The sequence below is a fragment of the Frieseomelitta varia genome, unplaced genomic scaffold (assembly GCF_011392965.1).
Source record: "Frieseomelitta varia isolate USP_RPSP 00005682 unplaced genomic scaffold, Fvar_1.2 scaffold_903, whole genome shotgun sequence".
Classification (NCBI taxonomy): domain Eukaryota; kingdom Metazoa; phylum Arthropoda; class Insecta; order Hymenoptera; family Apidae; genus Frieseomelitta; species Frieseomelitta varia.
The window spans coordinates 164,951-191,260 of record NW_025110705.1 but is presented as its reverse complement, the minus strand read 5'-3'; the positions used below and the strand labels follow the sequence as shown (position 1 = coordinate 191,260).

At 42.2% G+C, this 26,310-nt stretch overlaps 1 protein-coding gene and 1 long non-coding RNA gene across 3 annotated transcripts in view; both read right to left on the bottom strand.

The window, feature by feature from the left end:
• Positions 1 to 11,300, bottom strand: part of LOC122537333 (probable basic-leucine zipper transcription factor Q) — a 197,139-nt gene extending 185,839 nt beyond the window's left edge. Inside the window, exon 1 of one of the 2 annotated variants that reach the window (XM_043670424.1) lies at positions 9,733 to 11,300. In XM_043670424.1, the coding sequence (XP_043526359.1) occupies positions 9,733 to 10,171 (439 nt within the window). In that variant the 5' untranslated portion in view covers positions 10,172 to 11,300. The remainder of the gene's footprint in view (positions 1 to 9,732) is intronic. The other variant, XM_043670423.1, reaches the window with a different exon arrangement.
• An 897-nt stretch (positions 11,301 to 12,197) lies between these two features.
• Positions 12,198 to 26,310, bottom strand: part of LOC122537339 — a 138,615-nt gene continuing 124,502 nt past the window's right edge. The window contains exon 2 of the long non-coding RNA XR_006308605.1: positions 12,198 to 12,290. This is a non-coding gene — a long non-coding RNA (uncharacterized LOC122537339). The remainder of the gene's footprint in view (positions 12,291 to 26,310) is intronic.

Genomic DNA, 26,310 nt, shown 5'->3' with positions numbered 1-26,310 from the left:
AGGCCGCGCTCTGAAAGTGATCGATCGCGAAGTGATGCACCGGAATGAGAAGAGAGTGGCGCGCGCGTTGCATTGCAAATCGCAATCAGCTCGCCGCTATGGCAGACCAAGAGCAAGAGAAATAGGAAAGAAAACGAGAGAGAGAGAGAGAGAGAGAGAGAGAGAGAGAGAGACACATACACACACGCACGTGTACACGCGGAGAGCATTGGCACGAATGCATCTGTGTTTTGGCCGGCGTAGAATGGGAAGAAACGAAGTCGAGTAATCCCACTAATGTTCCTGTTAGGATCGCATCTACGGCTGGCCGCGACCCAGATGCGTTTCTGGCATTCTCTTAAACGCAATAATGCATTTCCTGACCGAGTCGATGCGGTCGGATCCTTGCGTCTCTCATAATGCGGCCATTGTCGAACGAAGAAAGGGAATGCAGCCTGTCGAAATAGACGTAAATTAACGATTCTGCCCCGTTCCCCTCCGTACCCCTCGCCCCGTCGCCGTAAATTTTCCATCCCCTGGCTCGCGGATCATTGTCGAGTCGATGCCACCCCTTGAAAGCGATTTTGTCGCTCGGTTCGAGAAACGACAAGCGTCACAAGACGAAGATACGAGTAATCAAGGCTCGCGGCGCTTGTTGTTTTTTTATTAAATTCTTGGTAAGTTCGCGGGTAGTTTTGGTAAGTACGGAGACAAATTTTACAACGACGCGGTTGTAACAAACGAACGAAGCCTCCGGCGATTTTGTCGTTCGGTTCGAGAACGACAAGCGTCACAAGACGAAGATACGAGTAATCGTGTCAAGGCTCGCGGCACTTGTTGTTTTTTCATTAAATTCTCGGTAGTTGTTCGGTAAGTTGGGGGATAGTTTTGGTAAGTACGGTGATAAATTTTATAACGACGCGCTTGTAACAAACGAACGAAGCCTCCGGGAAATTTGTGCTCATTCGTTACGTTAACGTTTGTTTAAACGAATGCAACGAGGTACAAATAGGAGCATTCGTTTAAACGCATCGTAAGAAGATTTGCCTACATGTTTACATATATATGAATGTGTATTGGCCATTAACTGAATGTTCAATTTATACGCTTCTTCGAAAGGAACATGAAACGTTATCATCACACTGAACTGATACAAACGTTTGTAGAAACAGTGTGAGAATCTGGTGAAAACGAAGATTATAAATGCACGAAAAGTAAAGCAGAGGATACCTTAGGAAAAATGTGTGATAAGGAACTTCGAGAAATATTTCGATATACTGTCGACTGAAAAATAGTAACGAGTCATAATCAGATTTCAGTGGCAACTGAAAATGAAACAAGTGGAAAAATACCTCGCGAATCGCAATGAATTTTTAATACTCTTTGTTCCAAGCCAATTGCCTTAACTCGAACGGAATATTTCAACGGATAACGGTTGTTCTCCCCGAGCTGCTTGTTGTTTCAAGGGTCGCAATTTACAGAAGTGATCCTTCAGCTTCTACTCGCATGTTTTCCAAGCGGCATGGGACCATACATAATCGTATCGCGAGTACCGCCTAAAGAACGCGAACGGGAACAACGTTGCAAAAGGATTACGGTTTCGTGTAGTTGGAAACAACAGTTTATTTTGCCGTCCGTACGAAGGATCCTTCCTTCCTCGACGATTCCTACTTGTTTCGCTGGTGAAAAGAGCGGATACTCGAGTCGAAGTACGAATTAAATAATTTTGGACTAATTAGTAGACAAATGAATTTTCATCGAGACTTTTTTTTTTAAAATCGTCGAGATGCAGGAAGTCCAATTTCCGAACTGCCGTTGAATAGATTATTCACGATGATACGAAAAATCAAGATTCCTTCGGGCGTGTTCCCTTCTTCTTTCTCTTTTTTTTTTTTTTTTTCTTTTCAGCAGAAAATGAAAATTTTTTCCGTTATTGTCATCACGTGAACTACGCTCGTGCAAAGTTTCTTTGTCTCTCCTTTCCTGATCATGGTCCTTCAGTTAAAAGATAAAAACTCATTCTTTCATTTTCTACTTTTTGTATCGAACTTCGTACAACTTACAGGTACAGCCGTACGCTGGATAATAGCAAAGAAAAAGAGAAAGAGAGGGAGAGGGAGAGAATAAATCCGCTGGCGTGTGGATTACGATTAATTTGATGTACCAGAGAAACGGCACAAGTACAGGCAATTAGCGGGATTTCTGTGGAACTTTAACGCGGCGTTTTGTTCCTCTCCCATTTTCTCGAGCAGTTCCTCAGACTCGAAATTTTCCACCGTTTCCGGTTTAATTTATATCGCTCGTTAACCGACGTACCGGCACGTGGAGAAAAATACGCACGGGGTGAATACGTGCGTTGATAAAGCTGAACGAGGAGAGACGAGTGGGCGGGCGCGCGGCGCAACGACAGAGAGAACAGATTTGTTTGGTAGGTAGGAGGAATTACGGAGCCAGGGGCGAGAAAGATGGGAGAAGAGGGCGAAAGGGGGTGAAATATACGTAAGGTAGCCGAGGCACTCGGAAGAAAATTTCGTAATAAAGCGACTTTACCTCGAGTACGTTGCTGTTTCAGATTAAAATTTCTTGTTGCGTGCGCCGGTCCCTCTCTTTCGAGTTTAATGAGATCTCGGATAACATTATCCCGTCGGTACCGGTGCCAGCTGTTGCTTGCAAATTAACCTTCAAGCAATTTCGTATATTTCCGAATACGAACCGCAGCCTCTGTCTTTCCGTTTCCCTTCGCTTCTCTCGACTTGTTTTACATTTTTGGGTTTGTTGTTGCGCGTCGAAGAGAATCGGTGAGGTATACAGGTTGCCCGATATGAGAACCGAATAAGGCGATTAATCGAGAATTTAATTTGCACTCCGGTTAACCGACAATAAATAATGGCTGTTGTACGTTATATCTGCGGTAATTACGCAACAGAAACGATCGATGAATTGCTTCGGAGATAATTAACTGCTTTGTATGTTTTTGGTGAGGTTGAAAAATCTGATTAGCAATTTAATTCAATTCAATTCAATTTAATTTAATTTAATTCAATTAGTTATGAAAGTATACACATTAATTTCTTTCCTTTACTTGTACGCCAGTTCATCGTGTTTGTTGTCCCTTTCCAACTGTTCTTTTCGGTATACGAAATCAATACTGTGGCATGATCATTTACTCGATACGCGTAATCGTTCGTAATTCGATCGCTCTCGTAACAAACGTGTGTAATATTAAATAATAATTAAATTTCTCGAGTTTGAAGGAAATTTTGTAATTAAATGTAAAACTTTGGAAATCCTAAGCTCTAATTCAACGATCAAGAAACTATACTACAAGCATAGAGAGGAAGAGTTTTCGTTAAAATTTCCTCCACATTTTCGTGGGGACGGTTGCTGGAATTAAAACGGAGATTAAGTAGGATAATCGCAGGGAACACGGTGTTCCCTCAACGTGTCCTGAGGGTATTTAAACGGGCGCAGCAATTCGGACATCTCCAGCTTTCGAAAAAGAAAATCCGCTAAACAAGTATTACGGGGCGAATGCGTGCGGCCCAGTCTGGCGCTGATAAACCCAAAAAGGATGATTAAGAGAGGGAAGGTGCATTTTATGAGGCTCGGTTCAAATCGTTGCAAATACATCTTATATACGCGGAGCGATGAGAGATATTCGCGTTAATGCACACATGGAAAGCCCCTCTCTCTCTCTCTCTCCCTCTCTCTATCTTCTCTCTTTATCTTTCTGCCGTTTCCGTATTTTTGTTTTTTTTTTTTATTTTCTTTCTTCCCTCTATTTTCTTTTTTTTTTTTTTTGGCCTCCCTTCAGCACACGAAGTGGTTTCCTTTCGTAGCCGGTGTAAATTAAACATCGGACCTGCTTTTGACGTCCACTAACCCCACGTTTTCTTTTTTCACTTTTTCTCTCTCCCCCTCTCTCCCTTTCCTCTCGTGGGCGAATCAGGATAACGAGGTTTCCACCTGTGAACCCTCGTTTTCATTCGCTAAGTACTCCTCCGGCCGGGTCGTTACCGAATGATATCGGATAATAAATAATTAAAAACAGATGCGGCCGGTGTACGTGTTCGTTATCGCGTGGAACTCTATCCGCGGGACACTTGGAAAGGCCGGATTCTCCCGTAACAATCGAATTCGCGTCCCGGCCGATAATTGATTTTCGAATATTCCAGACTTGCGCGAATAAACGATTCGTTAGTTAATCAATTTCGGGGTATTAATACGCGGTACTCGGTTATAATTCCGCCTAATGTAATACCCGGGGCCGGAACGTCGAAACGTGCGAACGCTTTATTTTGCCGAAAATTATTTGCCGGTCATATATTTCAATGTGACGTTGATTAACGCCAATCGTAGTAGTAGCTAGCGCGACTCGTCGTAATTTTGTCGCACGGTAAAATCGATGATTTGCCAATGTCTACTTTTCTCGACATACAGGCGGATTTCGGAATGACTGTTTTCAATATTTGTGTTTTGACTGGCAGTGGAATTGAAGGAGAGTCACGACGCGTATATTTCCATTGAAAAATTTAAAGACCGACACCTCGACGTTGAAAAAATTGAAATAAATCGTAATTTTAAAAAACTGCTTCCAGCCCATAATCTACAATTTTATATAGAAATTACTTTTCATAGTAGTGTCACCTGTCGATAAACATTATTATTATTAAACGACAAAGAAAGTCACTAAATTATTATTATTATTAAAAGTTACATGCAATTTAAAGTTTCTACTAAATTTATATCAAATGTTGAAGTCCCATTAAAAATACGTGTCCCGAGCGGAGTGTATATGACAGCTAACGATTTATGTTGAAACCGAACTATTATACTTTAAAGATACTTTAAAGATTCTACCGAAGTCAACTTCGCCAATAAAATGGATTTCAATGGAATTCAAAACCGTCTCCAACAAGTTTCATCGTCTGTCGTGATTCATCGATAAAGGCAACTCCCGTTTTCTCATTTCAGAGCGAAACTCTTCGATCGACGTTTTTTCTGGACGGCGTTAATCAAAGCTGATAGCATCTTCGCTTGTTGTTCGGAATTTCCGAGCTGCGCCGGACACATCGCAATGCACGCAGCACCGAGGTGATAAATTTTCGTTAAAGGCAACTCGTAAAGCGGCCTAAATATCGGTAACCGATATTTCGAGATGAAATTTCGCGAATCCGTAAAACGTACAAATAAATCCTCGTGTCCTTGGCCAGCGGCGTGATTAACGAGACCTTCGTTTTATTCTCTCACAGTACCCAGTCAGCAAGGATAAAAACAATTCCTTCTTCTTTTTTTTTTTTTTCAATCAGCACATACCGTAAATATCCTAACTCGCGGAACTTGCAGTCTCGATCCCCACCCCCACTCCTTTCTCTCATCCTCTTTTTATTCGTCTCCCGACCGGCAGTCTCGCGAGAGAAGTCGGCTCTCGCAGGCAGATAATAAACTGGAAACAATACGACAAGCGACGTTCCTGCACGACACGAACATGCTTTCAGCTTTAAAGCGCGATACCGCCGAGTCGCCACTCGCCCCGCCGCGAGGGAAACTATTTCATAACTGGGTCGAGCAAGTAGATGGACCGTGGGTGCATGCTGGATGCCGGATAAAAGTCTGGAGGGAAAAAAGACGGTACGAGCGAAACGACTTCCCGTTCGATTCTCTCTGTGCTTCTTCCCAGCAAGTCTAAGGAGGAGATTATAGTTCAATCGATGGCTAACGATCTCCCCGAGATCAAAGTAAGCTGATTGGGATTTTTCTAGTCGCTTTCTTTGTTTGACTTAATTGTTTGATCAAGGATAGAAAATATGTTACACGTGTTGTCACTGTCGAGGAAAATATCGTACGAAACGAAAGTTAGAAAACGTCCAAAATCAATCATATGGTTGAAAGAGACAATAAAAAATCGATCGCTTTCGAAATTTGTACACAACAATGCACATACAATTCAGGAATTTCTTTAATATAACGAATCTCGTTAAATCCACCACTGATATTCCAAGAATCTGTATCAAGGAAGTGATTATATAAAAATGTAATCAAAATCTTGCTCTATACACAACTACCACATTTTCAGGCGATTCGATGAGAAAAAACTCGTACAAAATTTCACATATTATGAATTGAGAAGTGCATGCAAGTATCATGACAAACCGTTGATCAAATATTTCTGTCATAATCCATCGCGCGACGAACAATAACAAATTTCGCATATGATCTCACGCTGATCGAACACGTGTATATGTCGGGCTACAATATCCAGATGATTTCACTGTACCAATCTGCCTCGGTTCCCGGTATATTATAATTTCTAATTTTCAACCGTGCTCGAAAATTTACTATATATTTTCGCGTTTGAAGCTGCTTTCTAAAGCAGGCAGAGAGAGAGAGAGAGAGAGTTATACGCGAAATGTCGCGTAATTCCCGCATTCAAACGAGATAATTCTCTGCCAGGCCAATTATTTCCAGATGTACAGCGAATTAACTCCCCCCTAATTGATATTCGACGAGCATTCGCCGCAAATTACGTATATATTTCTGTCACGAGGGGGGACCAGCGAGATCGCCCATCCTCCGAACTTCGCTCGGTTGATCTTTAATGCGAGCTCGCGTCGGTGATACGACGTTGTTCAAACGTTAGCGACGGAAACGGAGGTAAGGGGACGGTTACCGATGAAACAGACGCGAGCTACCCTGTTCCCTGCGATGAACAATGGACGCCGTCCGACAAAGACGGCAACAAACTCGACAACTCGGCGGCGTCACGACGCAGCACGGTGTCCAGCACGACAGATGAGGAACGCCGATATAAAAGACGATTCGTTGGGAGACGCTTTGTCGCGTGAAAACGCTTTTACAGCACGTCGATAAATGCCGTGGCAACCGAGCCACCCACTCGGTTTTTCGCCTTTGTCCGCGACAGAAACAACGAGCGAATTTCTAACCTCTTCGGGGAACGAATTTATCGGGGCCAGGGAAGATTTGAAGCTTCTGCTTCGGGTTGTGGGAATTTTGAAACGATTGCTAAGCGGAACTCGCTTTCGTTGAGTGTTGTGATCGAACGACGAATTACGTGCAAGTACTTTACAAGAGATGAAACAACACGAGAAATTCTATAAATTCTTCGGGGGAGAGATTAATTTTATTTCAGCGACATTTCCTTAGTTGTAAGTATATTTGAGTATAACCCAGGCGAAACGAATAATAAACTTATTACTTGTCAATAATTTCTGTTCAGTGACACCATACCGACGAGTTCAAAAAGAAAGCGACGAATTGTTGTATATGATTTGGTCACTCGTTATGGTCCGCAATCAGTTTGCGCAGGTGGTCAAAGTAGGAATTTATAAATATCTCTGAGTTCTTTTCTTTCTTTTTTTTTTTTTTTTTTTCTTTTTTGGTTGAAATTTCAGTTGAAACATGAGCCGGAATATGTGCTGGTATTTCTGAAAAGATTCATCGCGGCGCGTTTAGATCGAATGCTCGTCCGTTCCTCCACTGTGGCAAAATTCGTGCCCGTTTAGTACAAGCCGATAATCGAGTTATGTTCGCGGTGAATGCAAGCGTATATTTGTGTAGTTATTACGTTCTAGTCATACGTTCGGCGCTTGATTTAATCCTTAAATGGTATCGTCGGATTATACACGATCGTAGAATTTACGTTAGATCGCTGAAAATTTAAAGATTTCAATTTCACATTTTATATTTCCAACGACAGGGATGAATAATAAAAGAATATTGAATCGAGAATTTCAATCGAGTAATTTAGCCCTAAACTGTTCGATGATATCGGGCGACAAAATCGAACGAGCATTCTTCGAGCAATATTTGGAAGTTTGTCAAGTAATTTACGAAGTATGAATGAACGTTAGTTAAAGTTTATCAAAACGAGCGAATAGGGTGCAATTGTTTATTTAATCTAAAAGCACAATTGTAGATAAATCTTCAGACGAATTCTAGCTAGAATGAGTGTAACGAAATCTTCATTTTTCCAGCCATCATCGTTAGACGTTATTGGACAGTAAATTTACGTCATCGAACATAAAAATGATCTACTAATATCTACTTTTACCAATATTTTTAAATCGACGTTAACGCGGTAGTATTCTTAAGCAACAAAAGATAGATCTATCCCACTTACCAAATGATACCGCCCAATTTAAATAAAATCCGAAAAAGCACAAAGATACCTATGTCGGAGCATTATAAATATCCTGAAGAACACAGGCACACATTATTGCTCAACTTTGTTCAAAATCCAAGAAAATTATTTATAAATCGTACTTTGAAACAAGAGCAATTTCCATTTGTGATCATTCAGTTTGAACGTACCGTAATCGCAGCTATCGAACGCAGTCGCACTGACGTTTCCTTCAAATGGAGCAAACTCGGTGGAAGAAACTGAAGTTGAAACGGCTATTTCACTCGGTGTAATGGAGCAACGCGCGTATATGTGAAGAAGAAGAAGAAAAAAAGAAAAGAGAGAAAGAAGTTGACGCAAATTTTTGCGTAACGTTATTAATAATTGAGTTTGAAACTCCAATTTTCAGTGAAATTGAGCCGACGCAGCGTTTCCGTGGGAAGCGAGAGCCACTCTACGAGCGACCTTCCTTCCACCTCTTCTTTTTCCCCCTCCTTTTTTTTATAGGCAAATAAAAGTTCGGCCTTTCTTTGTTCCTCCACGCCATCCATGTAAACGACCTACTTTGATTTTGGTTAGCTCCGTGGCACACACGACTAGCCGGGATCCCGGGGCTGCGCCGCGCCTCGTAAATTCGAAAACTTCCGCCGAGCATCCGGCCTGCTAACGTTCTTCGATTCTTTAACAATATGACCCTGGCATATTGCAAAAGTATCAGGGAACTTCTTAAAGTGCTCCTTGGGAAATCGTTGTTCGGAACTACGGCACGAGATTAGGGTGGGGCATTCCATGCGGCGGGAATCGTTATCAGCGATTGTTTTTTCATCGTGTTTGATTCTAAAAATCACGGCGTAAATATTAACGAAACGATTGTACTTCGTGTGCGTTTTTTTTTTTTTCTTTTTTCTTTTTTGTCGGTTTCGTTCCACATTCGCAAAAATTTCAGCCCCGCGGACAGCAAACAACAGAAAAACGTTGATAAAAGAACAGCATGCCTGATAAAAATGAAACAAAGCTTGCAAACAATAAATATCGTTCCCAATCGGTTTGATCAGATCCAATTTTTAGTTTCTCGTGTAATATGTTGTGAAAATCTTTCATGAATGTATCGTGCACATTATGTGAAATATTTCGAAATTTTTCTCATCTCGTAGCGAGGTACTCGATTATTTTCTACGTAAAATGTACAAAATTACATAAACATATACAATCTTGCAATTGTTGATAAGAATATATTTAAGTAGTTGATTATTCATTGTACGTATTAATAAACTTCGATTCTTACGTTTAAGACGGTTCCACATACTACGTTTGTACTTGATAAATATTTCTTTCAAATTTGACCTATATAATCGTGAGAATCTTATTGAAATATTTCACACAACATACATCATATATACATATATATATATACACGATTTTCCACGAGTACTCCCGCGATTCGCATTGTTTATGCAACATGCACGGCATTCTTGGAGACGAGGAAAGAAAAAAAAAAAAAAAAGAAAAGGAAAAGAAAAGAGAGAAATTCGCAAGAAATTCATTCGAGAAGAAGCTACGTTACAGACTTTATCACTGGAAGCAGACATCGAAGAGACGAACTTAGATACTACCTTCTTTCGCTTGCACGAACCCGTGCACCTCGCAGTAACTTCCGGCGGAACCGGCGGCGCCAGGCGTGTCCAAAGTGAACAGAGTATTCGCCGACGAGCTGACCGCGTCGTCGGGCGTCTGTAGCAGACTGGTGGTCTGCGACAGTGTGCGTTGCTGGTGATGGGGATGATGATGGAGATGATGGTGTTGTTGTTGCTGTTGCTGCAGCTGCTGTTGCTGCTGTTGCTGCTGCTGCTGCTGCTGTTGTTGCTGCTGTTGCTGGGCTGCCAGGATCTCCTCGTGCCGGCATTTCGAGCAACGACGCATCTCCGAGCGAACACGCAGCAGCCAGACCATGCCGAACAGTGCCATAGCAATTTCAAGTCTCGGTGACCTCGATGGGTGCTTCATGCTCGCTGAGTCAAGGTCATCGAGGCTCCACGAGCCAACGCGATGCATAGCACTGAAATCTTTGCGAACGATTGCCCCCGTTCCCTCTCTAACCGCGACTACGCAGCAGCCTGATCGCTGGAATGATCGTTGCTCGTCTAGATACGTAACGTCGTTTTACCCTGTATCGATCACCGATCGTTCTTCTCGTATTTTCTTTCTTTTGCTTCTTTTCTTCTTTCACAGGTAAATTCGAATTCTCATTTGGAGGTTCGATTCATTCGACAGACACGTGAGGTTCCGTTTCGCCGAGACTTTCAAGGACTTTAGCAAGCAGTTTGATTTTCCCTTCAGCTATTTTGTTCCCTCGATCGTTTCCTGTGGATTTGTTTGTTTGCTTCTTCTTTTCTCTACAAGGATTCCGTTTCCAACCACGTTTATGATATTTGAAATTATCCTTCTTAGTACACTTTCGCAGGAGTATTACTTGGTTCTATTGGTTTTTCGCTTCTTCTTTCTTTCTGTTCCTTCTTTTCTCTTTTCCCCCCTCTCAGCTGGTTCCTTCTTTCGGGCAGGACGACCGAGTGGTTCGATTTCCAATTTTCAGTTCGTCACAGTCGTGCTCACCGTTAATGGAACCTATCCGCCGTAAATTCTTCGTCGGTCTACCTCCATTCTTCTTTGGATTACCGAAGTATCGAAGTAATCCTACTACACCACCATTTCAACGCGGCCCGACTGAAGCGCGTTCCCATCGATGTTTGATCTCTAACTGCTCGCGAGCACGCCCGTGCCGCGAATTTGTCCAGATCGAAGATCACGCGCGCCGTATCCTCCGGCTGCTTTCCACATTTTTCACCGAGCAAACGGTGAACGCGCGAGATTCGTCAGGATTACGATCGCTCGCGTCAACTACCGATATCGTACAACCGATGGATTACGATCGACCAAGAAAAGCGTCGTTGCTCCTCCAGCCGTGCCGTTCCACACCGGCAGAGCGACGAAAGAAGCTCGTCGAATTTTTCAGACGCTCGTCTCCGTGCATCGGAAGATTCCACGTGGTTCTCGTGGGCTACAGTGGGCTACGAAAATCGAAGGCACGATTGTTGATTTGAACAAGCGATGGATCGACAACTCCTGGATTGGCTAGCTTCAGCTTTCTCTCGAGAAAACGTACCTTTCGTCGTACGTTTTTTTCAGTCTCGTATGTGTATGTGTGTTTGTGTGTGTGTGTGTGAGAGAGAGAAAGAGAACAGAACATTCGACCAGCGTGGTACGAGCGAACGACCTGTCCACGCGAATGACGTTAACGACCAATGAAATCTCGACGGGCGGTGAACGACGGGTGGAAACTTCACTAATCTTCCAACTCTCCGTCGTCTCGTTGGCGAACGATCGCGGCTAACGAAGCCGACTTACCGAACACACGCCGCAAGTTACAGTTGGTCCCGTGTTGGTTGCGTTGAACGGCGATTGAACTTAGAAAAGTAGAAAAGACTAAGTCGGCGGGTGGTCGGCGCCAACTATGGAACACTGCCGCGAAAGTTCTCGGCGAACCGAGCGAGCGAGGCTGCCGTCGTTGCTTCGTTCACCAACTTTCCCATCTGACCTGTCGCCGCCGCGATACTAGTTGCAACGAGCCGGCCCGGCCAACTCGCGAGTCGCACGCGTCTGTCAGCCCGCGTTTCAACAGTCTCGGCCGCTGTTCCCTCGCCGCGATTCACCGTGGTCCGTCGTGCTGACGCGCCAGGCCGACGTCTTCTTTCCGAATGCAGCCCCCTGGAACGAGGAGGATCCACTCCCATTGAGGACAGCACTTCAGCCGATCAGCCGTGTTCGTTTTCACTCGATACGCACGAGTGGATACGGCTCCTTTTCGTCCGCGGGAACACCGACCGGGTGGGAGTCGTCGGTCCTGATCCTCCGATGATAACCTCGCGGTTTCTCCAAACGTTGCAAACCACTTTCGCGAAGCTTCGGCCTCACGTCGAGACTACTGGACGGGAAGGCTCGATAAGTGTCCGGGATTTCTTTTATCCGAACACAGAGCCAGACCTTGTCGATCCCACGTTTCCTTCTTTTTTTTCTCTCTCTCCTTTCTTTCGCTGCGTTTTTCTTCTTTTCTCCTCCTTTCTTACGAGCTGAATTCTATTACGAGGCCTCGGGACCGTTCCTTTCTTCCGTTCGCCTGCAAAAGTTAGACGAACCATGCCACCGAGCCTGATGTCGAGAGTCTACCGGCAAAAGGAAACACACTCGAACGGAGTCGGCGTCTTTCCTTTTTCCACCGTTTTTCTAGTTATCTTTCTAGCTTACTTTTCTTTCTGTCTCTTTTTTTTTTTTTTTGTTCTTTTCATTTTTATTTGTATCTTTTCGTCGACTTCTCGATGCTACGACGAGAAGAAGATGAAGGAGGAGAAGGAGGATCCTTCGTGCGATGCGGGTTGTCGCGCTTAATAACCTCGCGTTTGATACGACGAAATGAGACTACCGACTTCACGGAAGTGCATGTTCGATTTGTTTCGTTGGAACGAGAATATTTCCCGATATCTCTGTTTCGTATTTCAGCCGGGACGGAACCGACTGACTCTATCGCTCGTGTTTCATTGCCTCGATCGGGGAATATACGCTGACTCGCGAAAAAGCATTCGTAAACTCGTCAGAAGAAGTCTTCGTGTCCATGTGTTGCGCGCGTTATGCGAGACATTTTCGTATTTTATTAACACTGTAACAAGGACGCAATTGTCGTTTGTAATGTTCAAAGCCAATTCAAATATCTGCATAGAAATTATGATGAATTTTTCACATAAAATATAAAAGTACGCATTTAATAAAAAATTAATATATATGTACATCTTAAGCATGTTATAAATGTTAAATATCAAACATTGAATATCGAAGTTTATGAATTAAACATTTTTATGATTTTTACGAAATATATGTTTGTCTTACATTTGCCAAATTTTTCAAGAAATTGTTCAAAGAAAAATAAGGATGTTAAATATTTTACAGGTACTATTCTGTTCATTAATTGAATTATATTTGTATAATTGAATTATACTTTCTCTACTGGGAAGGGAATCTATTTTCGTCAAAAATAAATAAATCGAAAAATTACAAAATGTGCGTAAAAAAGTGTGATCTAGATAGAAAACTAAATTTTATCTACGAATTTAAAAAAAAAAAAACATTATGAATAGTTCAGAAATTTTAATTGAAAAGTGCATATGTAAGTATGTACAATATGTACGCAGATTTTCGCTACAGACGTCATCTTTTAATTTCCATATAAATTTTCACATTTTTTTTCTGCAATATAATAAGTCTCTCGCGTTACAGTGCTAATAAAATTTCCAAATATCTCGTACAACACGCACGATATATTGAAAGGTGTAAGCCCTGTGTATATTCGCATCGACACGAAGCCATTACTTTATGTGTAAAGTGCAAAATAAATCGCGATGATAAATTGCAGAATTTATAGCGATTAACCGTCGACGAACTACCACTCGTTCTCGTTCTCGTCCTGTTGTTCCAATTTAACTTTCGCGCAGCGATTTTCATGCATCTCATTTCTCTCGCAAGTCGCGAGAAAGACTAGCCGCTGCGAACTTTCAAAGCTGTTCAATTCCGTAGTCAAGGTTTCACGGTGGTGTGTCCCTGTTGAAACGCGAAACAAGGGTGAAGTTCTGATCGAGAGTAAATTACGCTCGACGCGTTTCGCCGCGGGTAAAAAAAAAAAAAAATACGCGCTGCCGAACTCAAGCCCCGGAACATGAAACAGAGCTGGGGAAGGAATTTTGTGGATTGACTTGAGCGTCGAGCAATTCCGGAGAGAATGAGAGGAACAGAGAGAGAGAGAGAAAGAGAGATGAGGTTGTAAATTGTGACGGGCGTCTCGACGAACGGCGTAGTGGAAAACACTTGTATGTTCTTCGAGTACTGACTGCTGGCACTCCTCGTCACCGCGACGAACAAGATGCTCGTATCTGTCACGTACAAGTAACAATTAAAACTTGAATCTTCTCGAGGGGGTTGCTTGTTAACGACGATTCTCCGTTTTCGAACAGCGAGTCAAGTTGCTCGCGAATTTTTACGTATTGGGCTTTTTTAACGACACGCACGCGAAAAATGTTGAAGATCTTTCGAAGAACAATGGAGTTCTCTCTTTTTTTTCCTATTCTCCTTTTATCCCATCTCCCCTCAAAATGTTTTGTATTCTAAATATGAAATTCAAAAATTCTTCATTTCAGGATATAATTAATTGAAATTAATTTCATGAAATGAAAATTCAATAGGATGCCGCGTGTTGATTAATTTGTTTGTTCCTTGTCGGATTAGATATCGGAAAAGATCGTGGATCATTTTCAATTTGAAAGTATTATACTTTATCCAATTTATTGCACTTGCTGCAATGAAACTGAAAGGACTGAGTGAATATCTCACAAAGATATCCCGATTTAAATCAAAGAAATGTATGGAAGTTTCTGCAATCACTGATTTACTTTCTTTTGCTTTCTAAATCCACTACCTCAGTCGAGAATTTCAGTGGATTTTTTCACTAGATACAAGATTTAATTTTTCAGCTAGTATTTCTATCGTTTTATTTAATCCTTCAGCTAATTTAGTGTCAAAATTATTAAAATTCTCGCTCAATGGGAATAGAATGCGAACGCCCTCCGTGACCGTAATATCGACGCAAGTGAGACATTTTCGGAATCAGATGGAAATATTCATTCATGTAGATTGCCTCGCTCCTCTGTTCTATTTTCGCCAAAAATAAATCCAAATAACAATCTCTGTATTACCAATATCGTTCCAGTGGCGCCAGTGGAGTGTTAAGATGATTCCCTGTCCTCCCCTCTCCCCCGCCTCAACCCCGTGCAAGAATAATAGTTCCCGATATGAAATAAATCGCGTCGGATGATATAGCAATTCCCTTCCCTAACAATCCATAGAAACGAACGCTTTCAATTTTCTGCTTGTCGGGATAAATCACGGTCGACAATAAAAATCGGTACAGGCTCCGTTCGAAGAAATAATTAATCGAGAATTGGATGAGGGGGGGGGAGGGGGGAGAGGAGAAAAATACGCCGAAATCCGTGTCGATATAATGGCCGATTAATACTCGAAACGAAGCGGAATCCTTTCCACGGAACGTTCAATTGAACGACGTTTCTGAGGCTTTTTGTCTGCTCGCTGCCGCCATCAAATGCATCGCGCGCGGATAAATAAACCGTGAATGAACGCGATTATAACACGGGAGGGAGGGAGGAGGATGAGGTAGAAATAATGCAGCTGCCTGCGCCCGTCACGCCGGTGCAGTAAATCACTGGGCGATCGCGGCCGCGAAAATAATGCATCGGGAACGTGAATGGATGTTAGGGACTTGGGGGAGAGGGGTGAATCGTCCGACAAACCGACGACGCGATGAACGATTCGATTGAAACGTTCACCGATACGCGATCACTTGGTCACCGATGTCCCTACCCGCCTCGCCCTATCATAGTTTTCCCTCCCGTGGCGATAGCACGAGCTTCGAGCTCCGATTTGCATTTAAGTGAGTGGCGACGCGATCGGGAGAGGATTCGGACGAATGTTCCACAGTGATTGACACGGTTTGAGGATATCGACGACTCTGTACGTTCTCAGTGATTCAACTGTATAATAATTTAAGCAGAGTTCAGTCGACGAAATCCATTTAAATTCCATTTCGTTCGTGTACATTTGCTTCGTCCTAGACTCGTCGCTAGGATAAAATTAAACATTGTCGAAAATTACGAGAAAGTATATCGCTGTGTCAGACTGCAGCATTGAAATCTCTGTCCTTGAGAACCTCGTTATTCAGACAAGTTGAAAAATCTCCTCGCCAACGGAACCGAATTACGAACGCACGTACAGAAAGAGAGAGAAAGAGAGAGAGAGAATAAGTACCTGCACGATTCCATAAATTATAATGATCCTCGACGCAACAAGACCGTCTGTATTTCGCGATCGGTATGGAGTGGTTGCCGAATGGGGCGAAGTTGCGTGCGGTAACTGTGCAAAGTTCAGAGGTGAAATTAGCGGAAAAGCCAGGTTGGAACCAGGAATGACGGAACGAGCGCGTTGCGTTCAGCGCAATTAAACGCGACGCAAGGTCCGCTCGGCAGGTCGAGTTGTTTCGCGCGATTGTACGCGGAGGGAGCGAGCGAGCGAGCGAGCGAGCGGGGCCGCGCGCATACGGAGTTACACGGGCGGAATTTATTTTGATTCCGCGCGGCGCAAAGTATCCGAGACTTCGTCCGCGATGCATGAAAATTTATGATATTCTCGTTCGTTTGTTCGTCCGGCCGTTCGCGCGAGAAATTTATTCGATGCACGTTATTTAAAAACACGGCTCAACGGTACGGAACGGCTTGGCTCGTGCGTGTCTGCTATGGGGAAAAAAAAAAAAAAAAATAGAAAAAAGAAATACGATATTAAAATATTATCGCGGATCCTCGCGTCCGTGTTATCGTATATTTACTCGGGAGAAGGCGTGTGTGTAAGAGCTACAGCCGGCCCGGAGAGAAAAATATGAAAATCCCCGGTCGGATGGATGCTCGAAAAAATGCGAAAATGCGTCGATTTCTGTTTCGATCTGATCGCTTCGCGATGTACAGGGAAAGATCGCTGAATTTAATCCTGCGAGACATGGCGTGACAAGAAGGTTACGATTCTGACAGAGTTGGGAAAACTCTGTCAATCTACGTCCAAAAGTTTAGTATCCTAAATTTGCCAGTGCTCTGCAGGGATAGGTAAGATCACACAGCGTTTGCAAATAGTCATACAGAAAAGTTTGCAAATACTTCGTTCGTGAAAATATTACAACGATAATATGACAAGCTCTTTTTCTTTTACAGTTAGTTTGATACAGAACAATGCATAGCGTTCACAGCACGTATTGATTCTGTTCACCATACTGATTGGAGAACAAAAGCTTGTAATATAGAAATATCTACGCGAAACGAATTAATTATTTATGAATCATGGATGAAATTTGGCCCGCGATAAATTCAACAGCGCATTTGAATTAACAAAGAGATGACAAATCCTTTACTGTCTACAGCTTTGTCTCTTTGTATTTTTATTTGTATTTTATTGGATTAATTGCCATTTATTAAGTATTCACGCGTTCGGATTCTATGATTTCCTAACTTCTTTTTTTTTCAGAAACAAACGTAGAATATCGAATGTCACAGCTGCACTTTAATACGAAATTCACCCCTTATTCCGAAACAAACAATTCCTACGCACGACCGTGTTATTTTCGACACAGGATACTGTCCACGCCACGTTGAAGCGACACAGGATTTTCAACGGGGAAAAAAAATTCTCCCGTGACGCGCGCGCGTGTCCGATGGAAATGTTAAACGAGATCGGCGATTTTCGAGGGCGAACCGTGGTAACGGCGTGGTACATTACAAACCTAGCAATTTTTTCGCGGCTCTCGATCTCGTGACACCGTTGAATATTCGTCGAGCACCGAAACCGACACCGAGTCGTTTCTGTCAAAAAGCAGCCGAGCCCGGCACTCGCCGTGCGCAAAACCACTAATAGCGGCGCTCTGCCTATGATTTTTATTTATTTCAGCCGGCGCATCGATCGCCGGGAATTAATGCGTCGACACCACGGTGTCACGTTCCGCTGGAAAACAGCATCGTTCGCCTGATTCACGGCTGACGATCACGTCGAAACTTTTTTTCTAGCTCGCTAGTTGTCGTCCGCTGGATGTCGTCAGCTCCTGCTTCCTTTCTTTTTTTTTTTTTTTTTCATCAATAAATTCGAATGATGAAAATTTTCCCTCTATTCTCATTTAATTTTCCTCGAAAACAATGTTGAGCGGGGAAAAGTGAATTAAGGTGACAGTGGAACTTGGTCGATCGATCAAATATTAAACTGTTCTCTCTAGGACAATGTAATTTTTAACTTAAACGTTATATCACAGTGTATTATAGAGATAAAAAGTTACAATTTCATTGTAGTTTTCTGTTGAAAAGTATATTCGTTGCATTTTATTATTATTTGCAAGAACTGAGACAGACCTGCAATTTATCCATGATCGCGAAAGCTTCTGATACAGAGACGACCCAGTTAACAGGATTAATTAGCTGACCACCGTTTGTTTTAAGTTCGCATTATATTGCCAGTAAATTAATTAACGGACGTCTAGCATCGAAGATGAAAAGTGTTTCGAGACTTTTCGAAACTTTGATCGACGATAATATTTATAACAGATACTGAGAGAAAGAGAGAGAGAGAGAGAGAGAGAGAGAGAGAGAAAGAGAGAGATGGCTAGAAGAAGTTTTAATAGACGCAGCAGAGAAATTTTTATCAAACGCAACGGTTGACGATATATATATATATATATATATGTATATATGTACAGTATATCCATCAATAATTTAAAAACTTATAGCCGCGACGGAAGTAGGCTCTCCACTGCGACGAAAGTTTCTTTTATTGCGTCGGAAGAGTACTCCCCCTTTGGAAGTACGTCCTTTGAAAAGCAGCAAAGGACGTAAACAGGGGGAACGAAGTTTTTAATGCGCTCCACGAGGAATTATTGCTATTAAGTGCCCTTTGCAAAAGCTGAAAACTTTAAAAGTGAAATATCCTATTATGTAAACGCAATGCTCTTGTTAACAGATCGAAATAAATTTTAAATATTTCAATGATCTTCCGTAAAACGTACAAATAGAAGCTTACGTTCTCTTTGATAAATGTTCTCTCGTTTTACCGTGTGATGATGTTTCGACCACCATACGACGACAATTTAAAAAAAAAAACCATCATCGATCTATTTTTAACCAACTACTCGATTAAATGATTACTCGTCATTAGTCAAAGAAACTTGTGCAGATAAGACCTGCTGATGCCTTCTGACCGGCACGTACGTATATTGATTTCCAAATCAACCAACACGTAACGATCTTCAATTTGTACAAAGCAATCGTGGGTTCTCGATGAAAAAAAAAATCTTCGATCGTTAATCTCTATCGTGGAGAGTAGTCTAACTTATGGTCAAACGATCGCTACGATAAATGAAACGTCACTCCCGCCTTATGCGTTATTAACGCTTTGCATCGATAATCTCGTTGTTTGCCGAACGGCGGCGAAATTCACACTCCCGGGAATGGCGCAATATCGCGGAACCACGTATTTATCGGGGTCGCGTTTAGAAATAATGCGGCTAATACCCGAGGTGTCACGGGTACGCGACCGAGCAGCCACGTTCGAAAAATAATGAAACTGCGAGACATCTGCGCGGCCGCGATAACCTATCTTGCTTTTTGCCGATCAACGTGACCGGAGTGCGCGGCGCGCAGGAAATCTAACAAACAAATCTATCGATATTCATTTGCGGCCATTCGACGGAATTTATCTGTACTAATTCCGTCTGAATCGGACAAATTAATTCGACAATCGGCCCCCTCCCCCGTTCGCCCTTCCCCAACGATCGTAGAGAAAACCAATTAAACGGATAGCGGCCGGTAACGACTGCTAATATTTGCATGGAAAATCGAAGCCAGCCGATTCCTGTTCTCCCGATCTTTCCGATCCCCGTTCCCCTGTTCTCCTTTTTATCCGCCGTTTTATCGCTGAAATTCAATCGGGGAGACGTGCCTGGTGTGTGTCTACAACCGTTGATTCCCCTCCCCCCGGTGTTTACTTGATTTTCGCCGGCATAATGCTCGAATATGCCGTATGAATTTGTATCGCGATCCGAATCGTGAAACGGATTTTCCAAGCGTCGATTTTAATCGATCAATTATGGACAGCACGTTGAAACGTTAATAGAGTTTTCTTTTTCTTTCTTTCTTTTTTTGAACGAAACATTTATTAAAGAATTGCGAGATAATTATTCTTGATTATTCTTGATTAGTCTCGAGTAATTTAACGCAAAAAATCTAATCGTTTCGCGTCGTTTTCGAAGAAATGGAAAAAAAAGAATAAGAAAGAAGATGAAATTTGTTTCAAAATGAAATACTTGGAATACTCATTTAACTGTTCAATAGTTACGAAAAATGCGTAATTATCTCTAGCAAATTAAATTTTCCAGTTTTACCATTTTCTTATCAAGTTCAAGCCTGACGCACGATATCATAACGAAAGTACGAATGTCACCGAAAAAGAAAAAAAAATAAACAGAACGACGAGCTACGCGACACAGCCAGCAGGTCAAAAAATTAAAATTAAAAAATTGAATTCCCACTGAAGGAAAAGTCCGGGTGGGAGAAGATCGTTTGGAAAATTCCCAGCGAAATTACGCAACCGTGTTCGGTACGTAACGTGTTCGTGAAAATCGTGGATGCTCTGTGTGGTCCGAGCATTCTTCCGAGTTCAAATGACGAGCAGGAACAAAGGCGCGGAACGTTAATCCATAGCGTAGCAAGCAGATTTCATGCGGCATCGGCCAGCGCTGGACGAACTTGATGCAAAGTAGATCAGAGAGATGAGCTTTCGAGTTGGAACACCGTTGGCTAGCCCATTTCCACGCAAACGTATACGGGTAGCATCGTCTAAATTCTGCGCGATTAGACAGAACACCGTAACGAGAGAAACAATTTCCTTTGTCGTTCACTGACCCGTTAATAACAACCTAACAAAATATACCAACCTAACGTTCCTACCGGAAACGTTAATTCGTTACGTTCGTTCGGCAAGACGATGCGCTTTCATGCAGTCCTTTACGCACGCTGGTTTGTTACAGCCAGACTGGTTTGTTGCGAAACTTTAGTTACCATTCGTTCCATTTAAATTGATTCGATCGGTAAATAACGCAATTCACGATTTTTTCTGCTGGTGGAATGACGTTCACATCGAAGACTATCTGGCAAGCGAGTACGATACGATGTCTCGAGTTACAAAATTCATTTTCTAATAGAAATATATTAGACGAATTCGTTGCGAAGAGCCTGTATTGTTTTTCTTTTCTTTTCGAACTTTTAATGCAAACAAAATATTGCTTACGAGTATCCAAAGAGAGAAATTTCCTTTTTGACACCGTCCTTCGGACAATTTCGCCGAAAATTTTAATCACTTTAATACCACTTTCTACGTAATAAATGATTTCCCAAGCGCGGCACTTTTAGAAAATCCAGCCAAAAATTGAAACACTAATTTCACGTTTCTCGCAAGTGAAATATATTTTTCAATGTTGCAACCTTCTTTGCGTGTACCTTCCACTCGTCTACCACGGTTCTTTCGCTTTCAAACGCGATTTTCCTTTTTCCTTTTCGAAAAAAGGACGTCGCAAAAACTGCAACGCAATCTCGGTTTTTTAAGGAACAGCGCGCCGACAGCGGGGACGCGGTTCGTTTGAGAAACGGTACGCTCGGTCGAACGCAGAGTACCAACAAGGAAAGTTATTTAAATAAAGCTGTAATACCGCGGAACCAGCCGGACCGTAGTGCGAAGGATAAAGTTTGAGCGCCGAAAAAAAGTTGTCGAAGTTTCTCGCTGCGGGACAGGTTTGAATCTGCAAACGTAAAATGGTTTCCGTCTGGGCGAAACGAAAGTTAACCTCTCCCGCGCCACGGGGAAAACCGTGTAAACCGACTTCTTCTCTCCTTCGAACGGCTTCGAAGTCTGGAAAGAAAAGACGGGAGGAATCCGGTCGAATTTCCGCGATTCGTTTCTGCTCGAGACGCGTCTACGCGCGTCGTGGGATCTCCGCGCGATCTTGGAAAGACGAGTAAACAAGTGCAAGCCGAGCAGATTGTCGTCGTCTTCTTCTCTTTCGCTCGTTTCTGCCCCTTTCGTTTTTCCTCGCTTGCAACGCGAGGAAAAAATTGCAGCCATTTACTTTCGATTTATACTCACGAGTAATTCATTTCGTATTTTTGTAATGACACGTTGAGGGAAATGATCCGAGTTTGATCATTTTCCCTGACTTGACAATTTTGAATGTAATTAAATCGTTTAGAACAGTGTAAGAAGTCGTCAGAATGAGTTGGACAGGGTACAATTCCCAATTTTTTAAACTATATGCCACATAGTATAATTACTGTCTCTGATAACTATCGTCAAATCTAATAACTTTTATTTGAAACATACTTCTTGTTTGTTCCGCACGTCTGTTCAACCTTCGTGAGTTGCGTACCAAGTTTAAAAATAGCGCGACAAAGTTATTTATTTGGTCAACCATAGATTTCACTTTTCAAAATTTCAATTTGTTCGTTAATAGACAAACATAACATATCTACGTGTATATATTTCACATCTATCTTTTTTCTATTGTATCATAAAGTTGATGCCCGCCGTATTAATAAACAAATAAGTAAAAAATATATATAAAATGCAATTGTGAAGCAAACATTTTCAAAGCGCGGATATATGGATACGTAACTTTCAAGTTGCACACGATGTTACAGAAAGAGAGTTCGTAAGAAGCGCGCCGAGTCGATTGCATCTCGACTCGAAAAACTTTCCGATCGTAAACTTTCGCGAGGACAATTTCCAAGCGTCGCAGGATTCTCCGCAGGTGCTGCCTCCTTCTCGCGAATCGGTTCATTTAATTATCGCAGGGGTTCGTGAACAACATTCGGCGAAACGATTCGAACACTTACCACGGCTGCCTTAAGAGGCACGTATTTCTTTAATTAAAAGTAAAACCCCGCCCTTTCGTGATGTTCGTCGAGTGTAGAGACGCCGGGATACGCATCTTGAGAGATAAAATCGAATCGTTTGTCTTGAAAATCACCTACTCGAGACCGTGTGAATTTCATTCCCCATTTCACGATCCACGAATCGTTCCGCTACGATTGGACAGTCAGACTTGCCAGACGAAGTGGCCGAATTCTCAGTAAAAGTATTCAACCAGTTTACATATTTCTCGAAAGATTCAGATTCCGTGCGTTTTGACAAAATAACGTTACAATTATTCGAATTAAAATCATCGTTCGATCATTACTTTCTAGCTCGAGGGTGCTTTTCGAAAATCATCGCCTAACCAGCTGTGACCAAAGTTTTCCAAAGAATGCAATTGAACCGAGCGTTGAATCGTGAATCATTTTGCGATATAATTTTCGCGAGATCAACGAAAATTACAAGCTTCCAATCGGGAGTATTAAACAGCACTCTCGGTCACTGAATTGATCATTTTCCAATATTACCTACTTCGAGGGCCCCGTTCCACCTCCCCCTTGCATTAAAACTCTCGTCACTGATCGTTCTTTCGTTCCAATAGGAAGATAAGGAGAGGCCGACAAACGAAAGCGGAAAAAGAAAGGGAGGAAGAAAAAAGAGACGAAGAGGCTCAATTATTTTACCAGCCGGTAGAACGCCTCGGTCAGCCATTCACCAATGCCACGGAAACCGAGTATACGTACACAAGCGGTTTCCTTCGCCACCCCCTGCCTCCACCCCTCCCCCCCTCCACCTTCCAACATTTTCTTCTGAAGCCTTTTCTCCCTGGCCCAGCTTTTATACACCGCCGGCCGGAAGGAGAAAAAAAGCCCCGGCTACCTTTTGCAACGAGGCGCGCAGACTTTTAAGCCTTCACGAGCCTCGACTCGGCAGGGGCCGTTTAGTCGTTTCTAGCTGATAGCCGGCTCACGGATGCAACGTAATAAAAGTACCGAGTCGGCACCGCCCCCGGCGCCGCTGGATGCAGCTGCATCGCGAAAAAGAAATTCCATCCGGTCGTTTTAATTCGCGTAAACGCGCCACCCCCCCCCCCCCCCCCGCCGTCGCTGTTTTCATCCGGTCGACGTTTCACGCTTCAAAAAACCATGACGCGGCCATCGCGATTACGTAACGAGTTCTTCGAGGCTTCAGCATTCACCCCCTCCTCCGTGACGAAAGTTATTATCATCGTTATTACCATTGCGATTATTACAAGCGTTACCACGTGGCACCGAGTTCTCCAACCGACGACGAGGCTAGACTAGCGATTCGACGAGGGGGGTGAATGTAGTCGTTCGTTACTTCCCTCGTGATTTCCGTCGTTTAATTAACGAACTGTCGGGGGAGTTCGGTTATAAGGTGGCTCAAGTTAAACGGAAGTTCGGACCGAGCTCGTGGGAGCTCGTGCAAGACGCGGGACCGAGTGTGAAATTCTGTTTAAAGACCGGGGATGTTTGTTTCGGGGTTTCGCAGAGGTGGGATGGGGAAGGGGGATGATTGTAACTCCGTCCCGTGTTTTACGTGAAACTTCCTTTTGTCGAAGACACGTTGACGTTTGCTCTTGGATCAGTGGGAACGGATTACTGCGTGACAGTAATTTTGTGCGTTGATTCATTTTTTAATAAAATTCTCATCACAGATATTTTTTGTACATTTGGAATATTCTGCCCATTATTTTCCTAGAAACAATGTAAACATAAAATATGTAAGTGTAAGATATTATGAATTTTTATTAGAAGAATATATTTGCTAGAGTAAAATAAAATTGTTTAAAATTCGAGAAAACAAGGCTCAAGCATTTCGATGACCAGAATTGTCTCTATAAATATTACTCGGCACATTTTGTTATTTACTCCGATATAATACCGTAAGAAATTATTCTTAATTATTGTGAAAATGTAGACTCTCTTGGAAATAACGTAGAGTAAATTTATAACTGTACTACTTAGGGCAGGTGTAATGGGAGGCAGAGACGCTAGGCAATGGTACCACACAGAAGCGTGTCTCTTGCTCTTTCCTGAGATAATATTTGTTAATTTAAGGGTACGACAGAGGAAAAGAGAGAATGATGAAGAGAAAATGTACAGAAGTAGAAGTAAAAAGTGCAGATGAAAGTAAAAGTGCAAACTCTCGTGGTACGATGTGAAATGGAATTAACTATTTTCAATTTCAGCACCATATTTAAAGGACGAATTAAATCATCGCTGAGATTACAATCTTCAAAATACCTATATATATTTCTTCATTTCTCGCATATTATTATATGTCCACGATTGCTTATATCGTAATAATTATGTAATCATAGATTTACTATCTTTCGAAGAAAAAAAATCATCGAAATCCACAAATTATGCCATAGTTAAATTTACGAAGATCAATTTACCTGTATTTATTATTAGCTGCCTAAATTACAGAATTCTTTAGCTTGAAAATGAACTCGGTTAACAGACTATAGGTGCATGTTATTTCCTCATTACGCTTGCAAGAACCCCTTTCAATCTCGCAATGTTATGTACAAAATATAATCCCATTTATCTTCGTCGCTATGTGCACATTAATGTCGCCACGCCTCGAAACGAATTCTGGTAGAAACGCTTTAATTCGAACACGTTCCTAATCATCGTACCAGCAGACGACCGGTATATTCACGCTTAGTTTCCTCAGCGCGTCACAACTCCAAGAGAGTAACGCGAGACGCTTTGACGTCCACAGACAGCATGTACTTTTCCTAAGAGTTTATTATTTGCTCTCGGAGAGTGGAAGTATTACGAGTGGTTCTGCGACGCGAACAAAATTCTGTGAACTACAATCACATGGAATTTCATGTTTATTCGTAGACGCAATAGCACAACGAATTTTGGAAGATCCGCGCGAGATTCTTGCTTCGTTACCTTTGTTACTTTCGCAGCCATGAACTCGTTATTACTGGCATTATGCGCGCCATGGTTCGACGACTCTTTGGTTTCTCGAGTGATCGAAATAAAGTGAACTTCTAAATGATTAAAATAAAGTTATTGAAACGAAATTTAGGAACTATTTGCGTACGTAATAACTAAGGAAATATTTAACGATAAAACAACAATTGAAACATCTTTACTCTTCAAATTATACTGAAACAAAATATCTCCACTCTCTGAACGAAAGAAACTTCTTTGTACATTTTTCCACGAGACCAGAATAATTATAACTTTGATCTTACGTGCCTGTATATATAATAATTAAAGTTCTACCGTTAGAAAAGAAATAATATTTATTTACTCGAGGAAGCTTAACGTCTCTCAAATTTTATAGAGCGAGGACCAAGTTATTTAATTAGATATTACAACAGATTAATATCATCAAGTTAATATAAATTTAATCAAATTGATGGTGAATAACGAGGTGTGGTGAAAAAACTTTGGTCAAATTTCTCGACGACTTGACGAACAGTTGCGAAACGTGGAAGATACTGCGTTTAGGCAAAAATGAGTCGCGGTGTTTCAGCTAATTGCTATACACTTGTGCGCAAGAAATGGAATACATCTGCTTCTTGAACGCAGTTGGCTACATTCGGAGAC